Below are 13969 nucleotides of genomic sequence, written 5' to 3' on the forward strand. Positions count from 1 at the left end.
GCAATTGTGTGATGATGTCATGTCAACGTGGACCAAAGATTTTTGAGGAATGTTTCTAGCACCTTGTTGAATCTACGTCATCAAGAATTGAGGCAGTTCTGAAATTTGACTGAGTGGCCAGTATGACTAGAAAACCACAAAATACATATACAGTGTAAACCAGGAATGGGCATGCAAATCAGATTCAACTGTAAATGCTGTGGTGTGGCATTCGGTTCATAAGCCATATGCCCCCATAAAAAGAAACTAACATAAACTATAAAAGTTTCACGGGTATTTAAGACATTACGATGCATCCTAAATACTCTGATAACTTTCTGTGACAAAGAGAGACACATATTATTAATAGCTGATATATGTAAATAAATAAGAGGCACATTGGAGTCAGAGGAAGTTGTTAAAAGTATTACTTAGTTTTGCATCCCCCCCCCACCCAAAAACAAAACAACTCCATCCACCAGGATAACATTGAAACAAAGATACAGGAGTTGCTCATCTGTACAATGTAGTGCAACATGTTTCACAGTCAGCAGGTACTTACATTAATCAGCCATGAGGGGGAAGAGACAGCTTTGACAATTCTGTACAGTCTAAAATAATCAACATCCACTGGATATATTTGCACTTCCACGGAGAAACGGACACTCTAACAGGTTCTACTAGAATGTCAGAGAAAGTAGTTTGATTCAAATAAAACAGATAAATAAATAAAATAACCTGCGTGTGGATCAAGTGTTTTAAACCTGTGATTCAAAGACAACTTTGAAGAATATGAACAGTACACACATATCAAAGCTCTGTCACTAAATTCAAACATGCCATCCTTTCATCAAACAAAAACTTTGAGTTTCTCTGACATGAATCATTACAAAATAAAGCTGGTGTTAAAACAAATACAGAAAAAAAATAAATCACATCAAATGCCCCAAACACCCTGTCTAAGATCTGATAAGAATGCTGATGTGCTACTACACAACATGACAAAAAAATAAAAGGAAACATATGCTATTTAATCTCAGGTTAATGCCCCTCCATAATCATTTCCTCATGTGAAGCCTTTATTAGCTACAACTTAACTTCCCTCTTCATATCAGTCTCCACTGGTTTGCTTGTTCCATAATTTCATTTGTATGCATTAAAAGCACTTTTTACATACAATTTTAACTCACACCATAATTTGTCCCTCAGCAAACACATTTAAAAGTTTAAATTTAATGATTAATCCACATGGTTCCTTCGGATGCCATCTGCCTTTATGTTGTAATTAAGGTCCTTTAAGTACTTCTCATAGTTTGGTCGTGGATTTGTTATTAAACATTGAAACATTATAAAAAACTGTTTGCTTTGAGACTTTCATTCATTGTGCATAATTCATCTTTAATTTGTTTAGGCCTCTGTCACATAGGCCTACAGACCAGTCTGTCACCCCCCCGGCAACCTCCTGTCCTGGAGGTGCTGGGTGAAATCAGTCGCAAACAGGCTGCTGGACCAAAAATCTCCTAGTGGCTACTAACAGATCACTGCAGTTTCCTCTAGTATACCCGGGAGAGATTGACTTCCGCAAAATCTCATAAACTACTTGACAAGCATTCGTGAACCATGCGAACGTATGACACCCCAAAAACAGAGACCTTTCCCCTTCAAAGTAAAAGCTTAGCACTGAAACAAATATGTTTCAAAACCCACAACTTCTATTTTGACAGTGCAAGGCCTCTTTCTGGAGTGTGTTGCACTTTTGCAAGTTCCACTAACACTAGTGGAGTAGATAACACAGCATAAATTTCACTAAGCAACCTCCAGCAACCACTTGCCAACTCCTTTTGGGCCAGTCATTGCCAGGTGGCTGCCAACTGGTGTGCCATCCTGTGTGACTGGGGCCTTAAACAGAATAATTTGCTGTTGATCGATGCCAGTCTCCTGTCAGTGCTTCAAATAAAGAAAAAAAAATAGCTTGGCTAGCTCTAGCTTAGCATAAAGAGAGGAAACACACGCAAACAGCTAGCTCGGCTATATGCAAGGCTACCAAAAAAATGATAGTAAACAAATAATCCTACACTTAATACCCTGCACAACATCAACTTTTAATTTAATCTTTTTCAGCATTTCATTTACATTTACACAAAGCTATGCTACGGTAAAGTAAGATATGCTCATTGTAAATTCTTGAAATTCTTATTTATCACACAGACATGAGCAATATCAGTCTTCTTGCCCAATTTTCAAAGTGCACAGTCTCACTTAAAATATCACACTAGTCCTTTAATAAGAGAAGCGTCTACTGGTTCTGCTCCATTTTGGATCAATTTAAAAGCAAATTTGGGAACGTAGGCTCCTCTGGTTGCTGGCAAAAAAAGTTAACTACTAAATTATTCTGCCTGATCTACCCAGTCTGATTACTACTATTCTTATAATTAAAACACCCCCTTCAGTCCACATTGTATTTTAGGTTTTTTTTTCTCTTGCATAGAGGATCTTTTTGGCTACCATCCACAAGCGTTTTAGGCAAACAGAATATTCTCTTTAACCAGATCGGTTATTTGGGGTTTCATTTACTTGAGACATTTTAGTCAGGAATAACAAAGTGAATACATTTTTGATTTCCATAATCATGCTTATGGTCTTGGCAAACAATGAAGGACCTCTTCAGTGGAAAACATGGTAATCTGCGCAAAAGTTCAGCCTCATGTTTGAATTAATGCCTAGATGTTCTAGAAGTCTTTTTTTTTAAACAGAGATCGTCATTGCTGTTGGCAGAGCAGTACAGGATTGGCAAAAGAAGGAACCTTTAAAACTTTACATTACTTTTATTTTTAAACTCCAAGATAAAGTATTGCCCTTGGTGGAGTACTGCACTCTAGGAGTGTCCTTATCTACTGTTGCTTAAAATGTACGGATCTCTCAAAAATCACAGTCACAATCACATGCAGCTCTGCAATTTAACTGAATTATGTGAATTTTGCCTCTGTGTATGTTTATATTTTCTAACCCAATTTTGTAGGAACTTGATGTTTTTAACATGTTAAAAAACCTTTTCTTCTTTAACCTTCCTTCTTTATATCTACTGTTCCCCCATCTTTTCTTCCCTCGTTGATGTCAGGACTTACTGTTTTCCTCACTTGAGATCTAACGCTTTACTTTCTTATTTTAAATGTCTCCTCCTCATACACCAGCCTCCTCACCTTCCTCACCCTCTTTCTCCCTCTATGTGACATTGGATAAGGGTTCGCTAATTTTTAGACACTTCCAGTAGATTGTTCTGGCCATGGTGAACAAAGTGAGCAGGAGCAGGAGCACCCATGACACGTAGATCCCTTTTGAGCTCTTGGCGGGCTTCCAGGTACCGACCTGAACACAGAAGCAAACAGAAGACGTTTTTAAAATTTTTTCAATGATTTTGGTCATATAAAATTCTCAATTTATGTTTTATTTTGAAAGTGGCAACTTGTGATTCCAGTTAGCAATTGCACCTCACAAATAATTATTTACTGTAGTGAACATTCAATGAAGCCACAAAATCAGCAAAATAAAATACATATTAACCACACGCCACCACGACTATATATGTGGATTCAATCTAATCTACACCATGTTTAAATTGTCAGCTTTTCGAAGGGAATACTTAATGAAAGCTCATGCTGACTAAAGGACACATGAAGGGATAACATGCAACATCACTGCTGCTTTGCAACTTTGGGTATAAATTGAACACAATTATGAACAATTACAATGATATTATTGCTTATTGTGCTAGTGCTGCGCCTCTTTTCTCTTTTGTGACCTTTTGTATGATGTTTCGCTTTGTGTGACTTGAAAAATGTCATCCAAATTACCTAAAAATTGTTGAGAATTAAGGCTTTTCTGAAGCCATCTGAGCAGTGTGTGATCTACTTTAAGTTATTTCTCTTTGAAATGAATAACAATCATGTTTCTTTCTTAATGTAACTGCTGGTGGTGTAAATAAAGACAGAGTAAACAATTTTTTTGTTGTCACTTATATAAAGGTGAACAAAAAGAGCATCTGTGAATCTGCCTTTTGTGCAAAAGTAGAGTTTACAATTAGGTTATATAAAATATTAAAGTACAGCAATAACAGTTAATTTATTAATTATTAACAGTAATAGTTACAATGAATAAAAGGTGATAACCAAAATTAAATGGTGAGAGGCAAATATCTAATCAGCCAATCACATGGCAGCAGAGCACTGCATTTAGGCATGTAGACATAGTTATGATAATCTGCTGAAATTTAAACTGAGAACCAGAATGAGGAAGAAAGGTGATGACAGTGACTTTGAATGTGTCATGGTTGTTGAAGAACTGCTGGTCTACTGGGATTTTCCCACATGGCCATCTCTGGTTTACAGAGAATGATGTGAAAAAGAGGAAATATCCAGTTTGCTTAAGGTCTGTGGAAGAAAACGCTTCTTTGTCAGAGGTCAGAGAATGGCCAGACTGTTTTGAGTAGTCAGGAAGGGAACAGAAACCCAGATAATCACTCGTTAAGTATATAGATGAGCACCTCTGAGCACACAACATGTTGAACCTTGAAGCAGATAGAAGTGTTTTTAACTGATAGCTTGTTAAATCTATGTTATGAAGAGTTAAGGCCGCTTTGAAGGCTAAAGAGTATTACATAATAAGTTTATGTTTACATAATAAAATGGCTATTGAGTTTATTTTCGCCTAAAATTTCCAGCAGTAGGACGTCTGCTGGTTAAACGATTTGGCTTTTGGCATCCTAATCATCATCTTTAAAAAAAGGATACAATTTGATCGACCAACAGTTTAAAAGTTAACATCACTCCAACATCTTCGCCCACAAATACACACCAAAAGTCCTGCTGTGGAGACGGCGAGGATTAAAAACAGCAGGAAGCATAGCAGGCTCCTCCTTCTGGGGTACCGCCAACCAATAGAAGAGCTGGAAATCAAACCGAGAGACAGTCAAAAAATAATAATTCAAATTATAAATGCAAAACACTTATTTACCTTCCTCACACACAGAAAGTGAACATCTGACATACTCACACTTTTCGGCAGTGGGGACATCGAGCTAAAGTGCGGGCTGAAAACTCTGTCCACTAAGAGAGAGGAAATGAAAAGGTCAGTGTGTGCATATATTACAGTTCTCTATCAGGGGGTAAAGCAGAAGAGTACATTGGCAAATAATTCTGTAGATGTCAGTAAATAAATGCATAAAGAAGTAAAACTGGCACTGTCAGCTGTAATATAAGCCATGTGAGTGTGTGACTTTTACCAGGAATGTGTTGGAGCAGTGTCCACAGATGACTCTGATGCCAACAGGCTGACGCCGCGGTTCAGGACTGTCCCCTCCAATGTGGACTGGACCTAGGTTGATGATGCGTTTACTGCCGGGGAACAGAAAACACTGATTTAACATAAACCCATGTGAACAGCCTTTACTGCTTATTTCAAAGTTTGTCCAAAAAGCACCTTTTTAGCTTTTTAAAAAAGGGTGTGAACCTAAAGTTGAAAAATTTAAAGCCAGCTCTGTGTACTATGAAGGTGTGTGACTTGGAAAAACTGTAACTGGAAGTGATTATAGTAAATAAACAAATGAGGAAATATACTAAAGTTACTGTACAAAAAGTCCCCAGCTGATTAAGAGTGTCAGGCGGGAATTTCACTTGGACTTAATCTGGAATGACCAATAAATTTTTAAAAAAAAAAAACATAAAATCTCGGTGAGACAACCTAGAAAAGGAATGTAAAGTTCATTTCACATTATAGGTGACATAAAGCCCTCTGTATGTGATCTTAAGAGGGCTGGACTGAGGAAACTTGCATTTTATCCAGTGCAAAGAGGTGTAGCTACACATTTAATCACTTTTTCACCAGTACCTCTCAGGTTTTCGCAGGATAAAGAGATGTTTCTGTAGCAAAGAACAACTCTTTCAGCTTGAACTGTAATAAATAAATGTTTAGGGTTTTTTTGTTTTCTAATTGTTCGGTAGTTCATTACTCAGACTGACCTATATTTTATTTACCTATATATATTTAGTTTTTGTTAATTCACAATAGTACCAGTTTTTAACTGCAGACCCACTGTCCAAATCAAAAATTTCATTATAGACAGAAATAGTGGGGAACAAACACAAAACCAAAAACCAAACAGGAACTTTTTTGTTATTTAAGCGATATTAATGAATAGTATGTATGGCCATGGGGGAGGTCTTTATGAGTAGGAAAAGCTGTAAAACTGTAAAACCCCAAATTTTATGTCCTCCTTCACTTTCTCCAAAGTTTCTGCCAGCAGAATTCTGGCCCCCCAGACCTTATGTTTGACATCCCTGGATCATGATTTGTTAGTTGGTTTAAAAATGAGACACCAAGAGCCAATTTTAAACTAAAACACTGAAAATCAAAATATGAAGAAGAGGTCCACCTTCATGACTTTCGGCTCAACACACCTAACTAACTCATTAATCTCTGTTTGTTCTCTCAGAGCTGACACCAAAAGCCTTTAGAGCAGCTTACACTGAAAAAGTACTGGATACAGACTTAATCAGCAGTAATGGAAGATGACAGCAGCAGGAAATATTCCAGTCTGACCGATGTCAGGTCGTCATTCTGCTAAACCTTAGTGGATGAAGACGCGAGACGAGGAAGACCAGGAGGCTCGTTCAGCCGTGAGCCTGAGATTTCTGAACATTATGTTGCCGTCAGGGCAAAAATCAAGACTTCAAGATGGAAAGATTTACGGTTTACCTATGCGGAGTAAACTTGCTTCTCTTTTCGGAGTAGTTTCATACTTCAAGCCTGCTTATAGAACAAAATGACCACGTCTGCATCAGAGGTTAGTGAGGTTGATTTCTGTATAAACAGCTTATTAGAGCTACCTTTGGAAAAACCCAGACGCTATTATAATAGTCATCAAACCACATCTTTTACCAATTTTTATACTGAAGGGTCAAAACACGCCATTAAGTGTACTGGGGAGGTCATGTCCTGGTTTTTGTATGTGCTGTGAGTGTTACAGAAACAAATAAAATGCTGGGAATACTGAAGCTATAATTATCGTTCCTTATATTGAGATGATAAGTGTTATAAACTCACTGATTGATTTAAAAACTGCGGCTAAAAAGTAGCTGGAAATGCGCAGGAGAACTCAATGGTATTGAAAAGACCAATAATAACAGCTTTGGGCTGCACCTCATTTACAGGTAGGTGCACACCGGCTTACATCATAGGGCTTCAGAGAGGTTTTTGGTTATAATGTAGCCCAGCATAGATATCCACTTGAAGCATAAATCGCCAGTAATGCCAGGCTGTTTCCAGAACTGTTTTATAAAATCTGGTCTGTTCTATTCTTTTTTAAACATATTTAATTTTGTTTCAGGCTTTAATATAAAAACGTTTGTTAATAAAAGTGTCATATAACTAGAGTTTATAATTTTTGCTTTTATTATTATAACTTTTCAAAAGCTGAAATTTTGCAAAAAGGGGGTACCTTCAACAGTCTCTTAACACCACGTAATGGTTGCTTTTGTTGAACGGCTGGAAAAGGTGGTGTGATTACGTGTTAAAGCTGAGATGGATTAAAAACAGCCTCTGTTTCTTTTCCTGACTCACCAGTACGGTCTTGGACAGGCGATCTTCTGCGACGTCACTTTGCAGATCAGCAGACAGTTGCAAGGACAGCGGACATACTTCTTTCCAACAGGAGCATTCTTAATGGGCTGAAACCAGAGAGGTGAAGACACAGATAGAAGAATAAGAAACTTCAAACATTTGCTGTTGGCTTTTCCAAATGTGAGGTTCTTAAATTGTTTTACTTTTGATTTCATCAGACAAAAGGAGAAGTGAACGACAATCCAACACGCCGATATTTTGTGGTTTACCAATGCAACTTTCCAACAAATACTGACGCAAGTACAGATTTCTATTATGTTAAAAAGCTATTAACTATTTTTTGGTATACAAAGTCTGGTTTCAATTACTCTTGTCAAATGTTTTTCTGGATTAATAGATCATTTTCTTCATTTTTCAAGCAGATAACAGTCTGTCTTTTTTTTTTTTTTTGAATGAAAAGAGTCAGGCACATCTAAAAGTGTGCCACAAGTCAGAGTTTTAAGTCACAGAATATAAAAATTGGGAATGACTTGATCTTACAGGGTCACCATTTGCAAGACAACAACTAAATTCCTTTTGAGATTATTTCCCATCATGCTCCAGGTGGAAATTTACAAGAAGCAAAAACTGCCCTAAGCATCAAGACCAGAAACAAAGTGATGTAAGCAGTAAGCAAAGTAAAAGTTGGGCCTTACTGCTGAAATTTTACTTTGAATGTCAATGTCATCAGTTTCACTACCACTTAGCAAGTACTTATCTGCAGACAAGTTGGTGACATCAATGCAAATTAAGAGACACTATGGCAGTCTCCTAGTGACTGAGGCAATTACAAAGAAGCAAATTACAACCCATAGTCAGTTTATAGATGGGCCTCCAATAATGATGGAACAATTAACAGCCAGTCTTATTTAACATAAAAAAAAAGCTTCAAACTGTTCAGTTACTTAATATCAATAAGTCATTTTACACATATAAAACGATAAAGATGCTTAAAAACGAACAGGTAAAGTTGTTTTATCTGTGCAGCTTTTCTCCATTCACTTCCATCAAGTCCTTACTAATTCTAACTAATTAATTATAGTTATTATAATTACCAGTTATAACTACAATGAGTAAGATCTTCATTTTCCATTTGTTGTGTTTGACTCATTAATGTAGACCCACTTTGCTTTATTGAGTTTTAAATACTGTGTAGGTGGTGTTTAGCATTGAATGCTTCGCAATAAAAGCCCCATTAAGAAAGGGTTTACCGTTTTATTCTACTGCAATGCCAGATGACTTTTATTTTGAAATGTGTACAGAAGCACTGAGTTCTTGTAGCACCAGCAAAATACAGCAACTTAACAAGGCAGCAACATAGGATCTCAAATAAGGCTACAATAAAAATAAGAGTCCCTGCAGAGGAAAATGGACTTCTGTGTTAAATATACTTAACATTTATTATAATCTAAGCTTGTAGGAAATAAATGTTGTTTGTTTCTGTAGTTGAGGTACATCAAGACTATATAGTTCTCTGTATCTGCCTCTTACCGTAGCTTCATTGCAGATGTTGCACTTCACCACATGCTGGTGCGTCTTGCCCTCCACAGATATGGAGGTCTGACAAACCCGGCAGCTGATGACCGGAGCACTGCTGCTGTCTGGGCTGCCTTGTGGGGAGTACGGGGGTGGAGGCTCGCCTGGTGCCACTGAGCTGGGGAACGGAGCAAAACCTGATGAAGACGAAGAAGAGGTTTTATTAATACTGTATTTATTAACACTAATAAAACAACTTCTTTTGTTTATCATAAAAAATACAGAAAATATATAGCCTGAAGTACTGCTTCACCTACACATTACATCTACAGCTGCTCAGCCATGAGAACACATGCCATGAAGCTCCCAGCGCATAGTTTCTGTGCTGATATTAATGCACTGATGAGATTTGGAGCACTGCAGTTCATGAGTCAGCAGAGCCTTCTATGCACCTTAGCACTTGGTGACCCCGCCCTGTTTCTTTACATCGGTCTGACATTTTGAGGCTGAGCTGCCGTGGCTCCTAAACTCTTCCACTTTGGTATTATACTGCTAAGCCCTAATGAAAGCAAGAAATGTAATGAATTTGTTGCAGTAGTAGAGTCCTACTCTGTGAGCTCTTTAAAAGGACCCATTCCCAAACCAAATATTTGTAAAGGCAGACTGCTTGGTTCGGCGCTTTTAGAAACATGTGAGACAAAAACACTAGAATTCAAAGATTAAAATCTGTGGTCTGGTACTTTTGTCTATGTGGTGTATATATAAAATCTTTAACTATAACTTGATGAGACTGATCAGGAAACTAGTGGCTTAATAGATCAGTGTAACTGCTTCTCCCTTTTGTGTGGGGTATTTCTAAGAGCCATCTATTTTCTGATGGTAAATTTCTGCATTTTCACTCTTCAAATCTGTTGTATAATGGTACAGCACTGCAATTCAGTAAACACCGTTATCATTAACAAGTATTGGCTCACAATATCACCACTTTTGTGCTTGGTCAAGACAAACAGTAGGTGCACAAACAGAATTTAGATGTGTATCTGTTTGTTTATACTGACTCATGTGTGGGTCAGCAAATTGTATGTTTAATTATATTGATTAACATAATGTTATCTATGTGTGACACCGTTAAGGGTCAAAACTCCGTGAGTGTAATACAGGAAGCACAGAAAGCAAGTGACTGTCACAGTTACAAGGAAGCAACCAGAGAAGTGAGAGAGAGAAATTGGAGTCACAGCAGAGATAAGAGCAATGAAAAAAGACAAACAAGCCAGACATGTGATGTCTGACATGATCACACAGAAAAGTAGAACAATTGTTTTAGCTTACAAGTTAAAAAAACAAAACAAAACCAAAAAACGTTTCATTTAAATCCCAGAAACTGAGATACTATTTCTGCAAGTTATTATATGGAGTTGCTTCTCGGCAATTAATCATAGTTATACTTCAATGACGATTTTTTTTCCTTCCGGTGACTATTAAAATCAACTAATTTCACATAAAAAAAATAAATTGCATTCTGCTTTGCAGTAGTTCTCTGGTTTTTGTCCTTCAGCACAATCATTTTCCTTAACTTCAAACCATAAAATTTCCTTGCCTTACAGGTTGTGACAGGCTTAGCTAAAGTATTTATATTAATTTCATTTAGTCAACTGACATATAAAGTTCACGATCGTGGCTCAAGAGTTGGGAGTTCGCCTTGTAATCGGAAGTCTTGGTCGTTGTGTCCTTGGGCAAGACACTTCACCCGTTGCCTACTGGTGGTGGTCAGAGGGCCCGGTGGCGCCAGTGTCCGGCAGCCTCGCCTCTGTCAGTGCGCCCCAGGGTGGCTGTGGCTACAATGTAGCTGCCATCACCAGTGTGTGAACGTGTGTGTGAATGGGTGGAGGACAGGTTGTGTAAACCGCTTTAGGGTCCTTAGGGACTAAAAAAATGCTATACAAATACAGGCCATTTACCATTCACGGAAATCTACTTGATTGAAATAAAAAGGTTTAATAATGTATGCTTAATACTGTATAATGTAAATAAAATGTATATATATATTTGCATTTATTTGTATATTTTGTAAACATTTATTTACAAAATACACACTGGAGTAATTTTGCAAAATAATTTTGATTTCTACATTATTTTGCAGTAATAAGAGTCCTTATTTGTTTTGAATCAGTTCCCTTTTACAAGCAGTGGATATGACATTTAGGAGTTTTATTATGTAAAAAAAACAAAAAAAACAGATGTAGTTATGAAAAACAAATTAGGCCAAAGATACTTTGACACGGAGACTACAGGAGGTGGAGATTAAACCTGACAGATGACCTGCTCTACCTCCTGAACCACAGCCGCCCCTAAAGCTTGCAGTTTCCAAGAAATCTCCCATCTGCGTACTAACCAGGCCCCGACCCTGCTTAGCTTCCAAGTTCAGACGAGATCGGGCATGCACAGAACAGTCATCTTGTTCCTTGTTTATCATTTTACTGCTCAATAAGAATTCAGTAAATCTAAATTCTTGTTTATTTGTCACATTTTATTTTCTAAAGTTAGCAAAGCAAGGCAGCAAGGCAAGCCTGATCTTGTCATACACATAAAAAAAATAATATCCAGTTTCTTCACTCACATTGTGGATTACAACTTATTGGCATTTTGCTGGTAACGGATTAGTACTCCGTATTGGTATCGATACTGTATAGGAAATGAAAAGAAATGGTTGATTGTTATTGGTTTTCAGATTATCTCACACCAGAAATGGGAGCGTCGCCCAATCTGAAAAAAAGGTAATGTTTATACACCATTAGTTTTGAGGTATTTACAGGTGGGAAATAGTATCAGTCCATCCACCTGATACCAGACATCATGTGGTTTCTCTCCATTTCAGTCACTAAATTACTTTTGCATGTGCCTGAGAATACACAGCAATGCCAAAATACTGGTTCTACCTGGTTTCAGAGGTAGAGTGGTGCGAAGGAAGAAAAAAACCCAACATGCTCCCACATTTGTCATTCAGCAGACTGAAGATGCTGAAGCAAAACATGTTTAAAACATGTATAAAAATCCCTGTGGCAAAGCACAGACTGAAAACACATGAGCACGACACAGTCATTAATCGGAAGCAGGCTGTGGTGATCACTAGACCGACTTGCAGGTTTTTTCCCCTAACTGAGAAACAATTGTTTCATGACGCAATGCCAGATAAATCAGTGAAACCGCTGAAGCGGAACAACTCAAAGGTTTGGGAAATTTGTGTGATTTTTAATATTTTCCTGGTACAAGAAAAAAAGTACATAACCCACAACAATAGTGAAATAATGACACAACAAAAATGGTCTGGTCACATTGTTATTTGTAATCTCTAGTATTGGTCGAGAATTTTACAATTAAGATATCCCTAAAAGTCCAAAACGAAGTTTTTAAATTACTTTACTTTATGCCTGTTTCATCAGAACTCAATGTTCAATACCATGCACTAAAGAAAAGCAGCAAATCCTTACATGAGAACAATCAGAACCTGCTGATTTTTGCTGTTCAGGCTTGATAAATGACTAACCACAGAGCGTTGTTACAGTGATCTGACAGCCGGGAGCTCTGACCCCTTATCATAATGCAAATCACCAAATCAAACTCACCCACATGAAAAGCCTTTCAAACACCCGGTTTTTCATGCCTAACATCTGTTATAGACCGCTGACAGCTCAAAGGTGCTCATTAGCTTTGGTAAATCACCCTAAAATCGGTTTTCAATTAATTTTTGTGTGGGTTGAATCCTCTGTAGTTGTGTGATAATGTCTCTATTTACGGCTAACGTTAGCCTGAAAGCTAACACTTGTTTACAACACGACACCTTTAAAGGTAAAAACAAACTACAATACCACGCTGTTGAAGCCTATTAATGACTGCTCGTATTCTGAATGGTGATGTGAAAAGGACAAAGAGGTTACTCTGAGGTTTCGGTAGATATCCGTGCGAGCTTGTACCGGGAGAGAAGCCGTTGGTCCCGTCGTGCTGATCGGGCAGCAGCGGTGACCGTTCCCCGTCTGCCATCGCTCCCTCCGGACCCAAGCCTTTCTTCCAACAACGCCCCGCGGGAAGTGTATCTGCGGCGTCTGGGAGACTCCTCGGACCTCCGGTAAAGATTTGTTTGGAGGAGTCGGTGTGAGGCTTTCAACTCCTGACCCTGCTAGAGGTTTGGGTTACTGACAGCCACATGACGCGGCGAAAACATTCACTAAACGCGGAAACGATACAACAAAAACATCTGTCACATGATTCAAGGAGTCAGGAAGTGACGGACAACGGGCTAGACCAATGAACGAGCCGTGTTTGAATGGGCGGGTCCTTCTGCTTTTGTTGACTAACAACAATTATAAACTGTAAGGCGATGATTGCATTACAATTACTGCTGGTATATGTGCACATAATAGAATAGGTTAGACTTTGTCATTATAAAAATGCAATGACATTTAGTCTGGCATCTCTCCTCTACCCTATCAGAAAACAACAAATAATAATAATAATAATAATAATAATAATAATAATAATAAACAGCTAAGTTTGTGTCTCTTCTCACAGTTCAAAGACATGTATGGCAGGTTGGTTAAAGCTAACTCTCTATGACTACGGTTAGCATGGCAGCCTGTCCAGGGTGTATCCCACCTTTTAGAGCTGGCAGGTTCCAGCCCATAGTGGAAGAGGGACGGTTGGATTTATGAGATTATTTATTGTCAAAGGAGCTTGCAAAGAAAAGCGTCTGGACTTCTTTAAGTTGCTTGAAGACGTTTCACCTCTCATCCGAGAAGCTTCTTCAGTTCTAAGGTCAAATGGTGGAGAGTCCCAGATATAAACCTAGTGGGAGTAACCCCCCACA

General features: G+C 38.0%; 1 protein-coding gene across 1 annotated transcript; it reads right to left on the reverse strand.

Annotated features, from left to right (window-relative positions):
• Window positions 1–378: 378 nt before the first annotated feature.
• LOC146635830 (type I phosphatidylinositol 4,5-bisphosphate 4-phosphatase-B-like) lies at window positions 379–13319 on the reverse strand. The gene is made up of 7 exons (XM_085349135.1): window positions 13080–13319; window positions 9124–9305; window positions 7594–7700; window positions 5258–5369; window positions 5029–5081; window positions 4831–4921; window positions 379–3345 (listed from the first exon to the last, which is right to left on the reverse strand). The coding sequence occupies exons 1-7, from the start codon at window positions 13144–13146 to the stop codon at window positions 3202–3204; spliced, it is 756 nt and encodes a 251-aa protein (XP_085205261.1). The 5' UTR covers window positions 13147–13319; the 3' UTR covers window positions 379–3201.
• Window positions 13320–13969: the final 650 nt, after the last annotated feature.

This window comes from Diplotaxodon limnothrissa, linkage group LG3 (assembly GCF_057381915.1).
Source record: "Diplotaxodon limnothrissa isolate DT_005_m linkage group LG3, D_limnothrissa_male_GT1.1, whole genome shotgun sequence".
In the NCBI taxonomy this organism is placed as follows: domain Eukaryota; kingdom Metazoa; phylum Chordata; class Actinopteri; order Cichliformes; family Cichlidae; genus Diplotaxodon; species Diplotaxodon limnothrissa.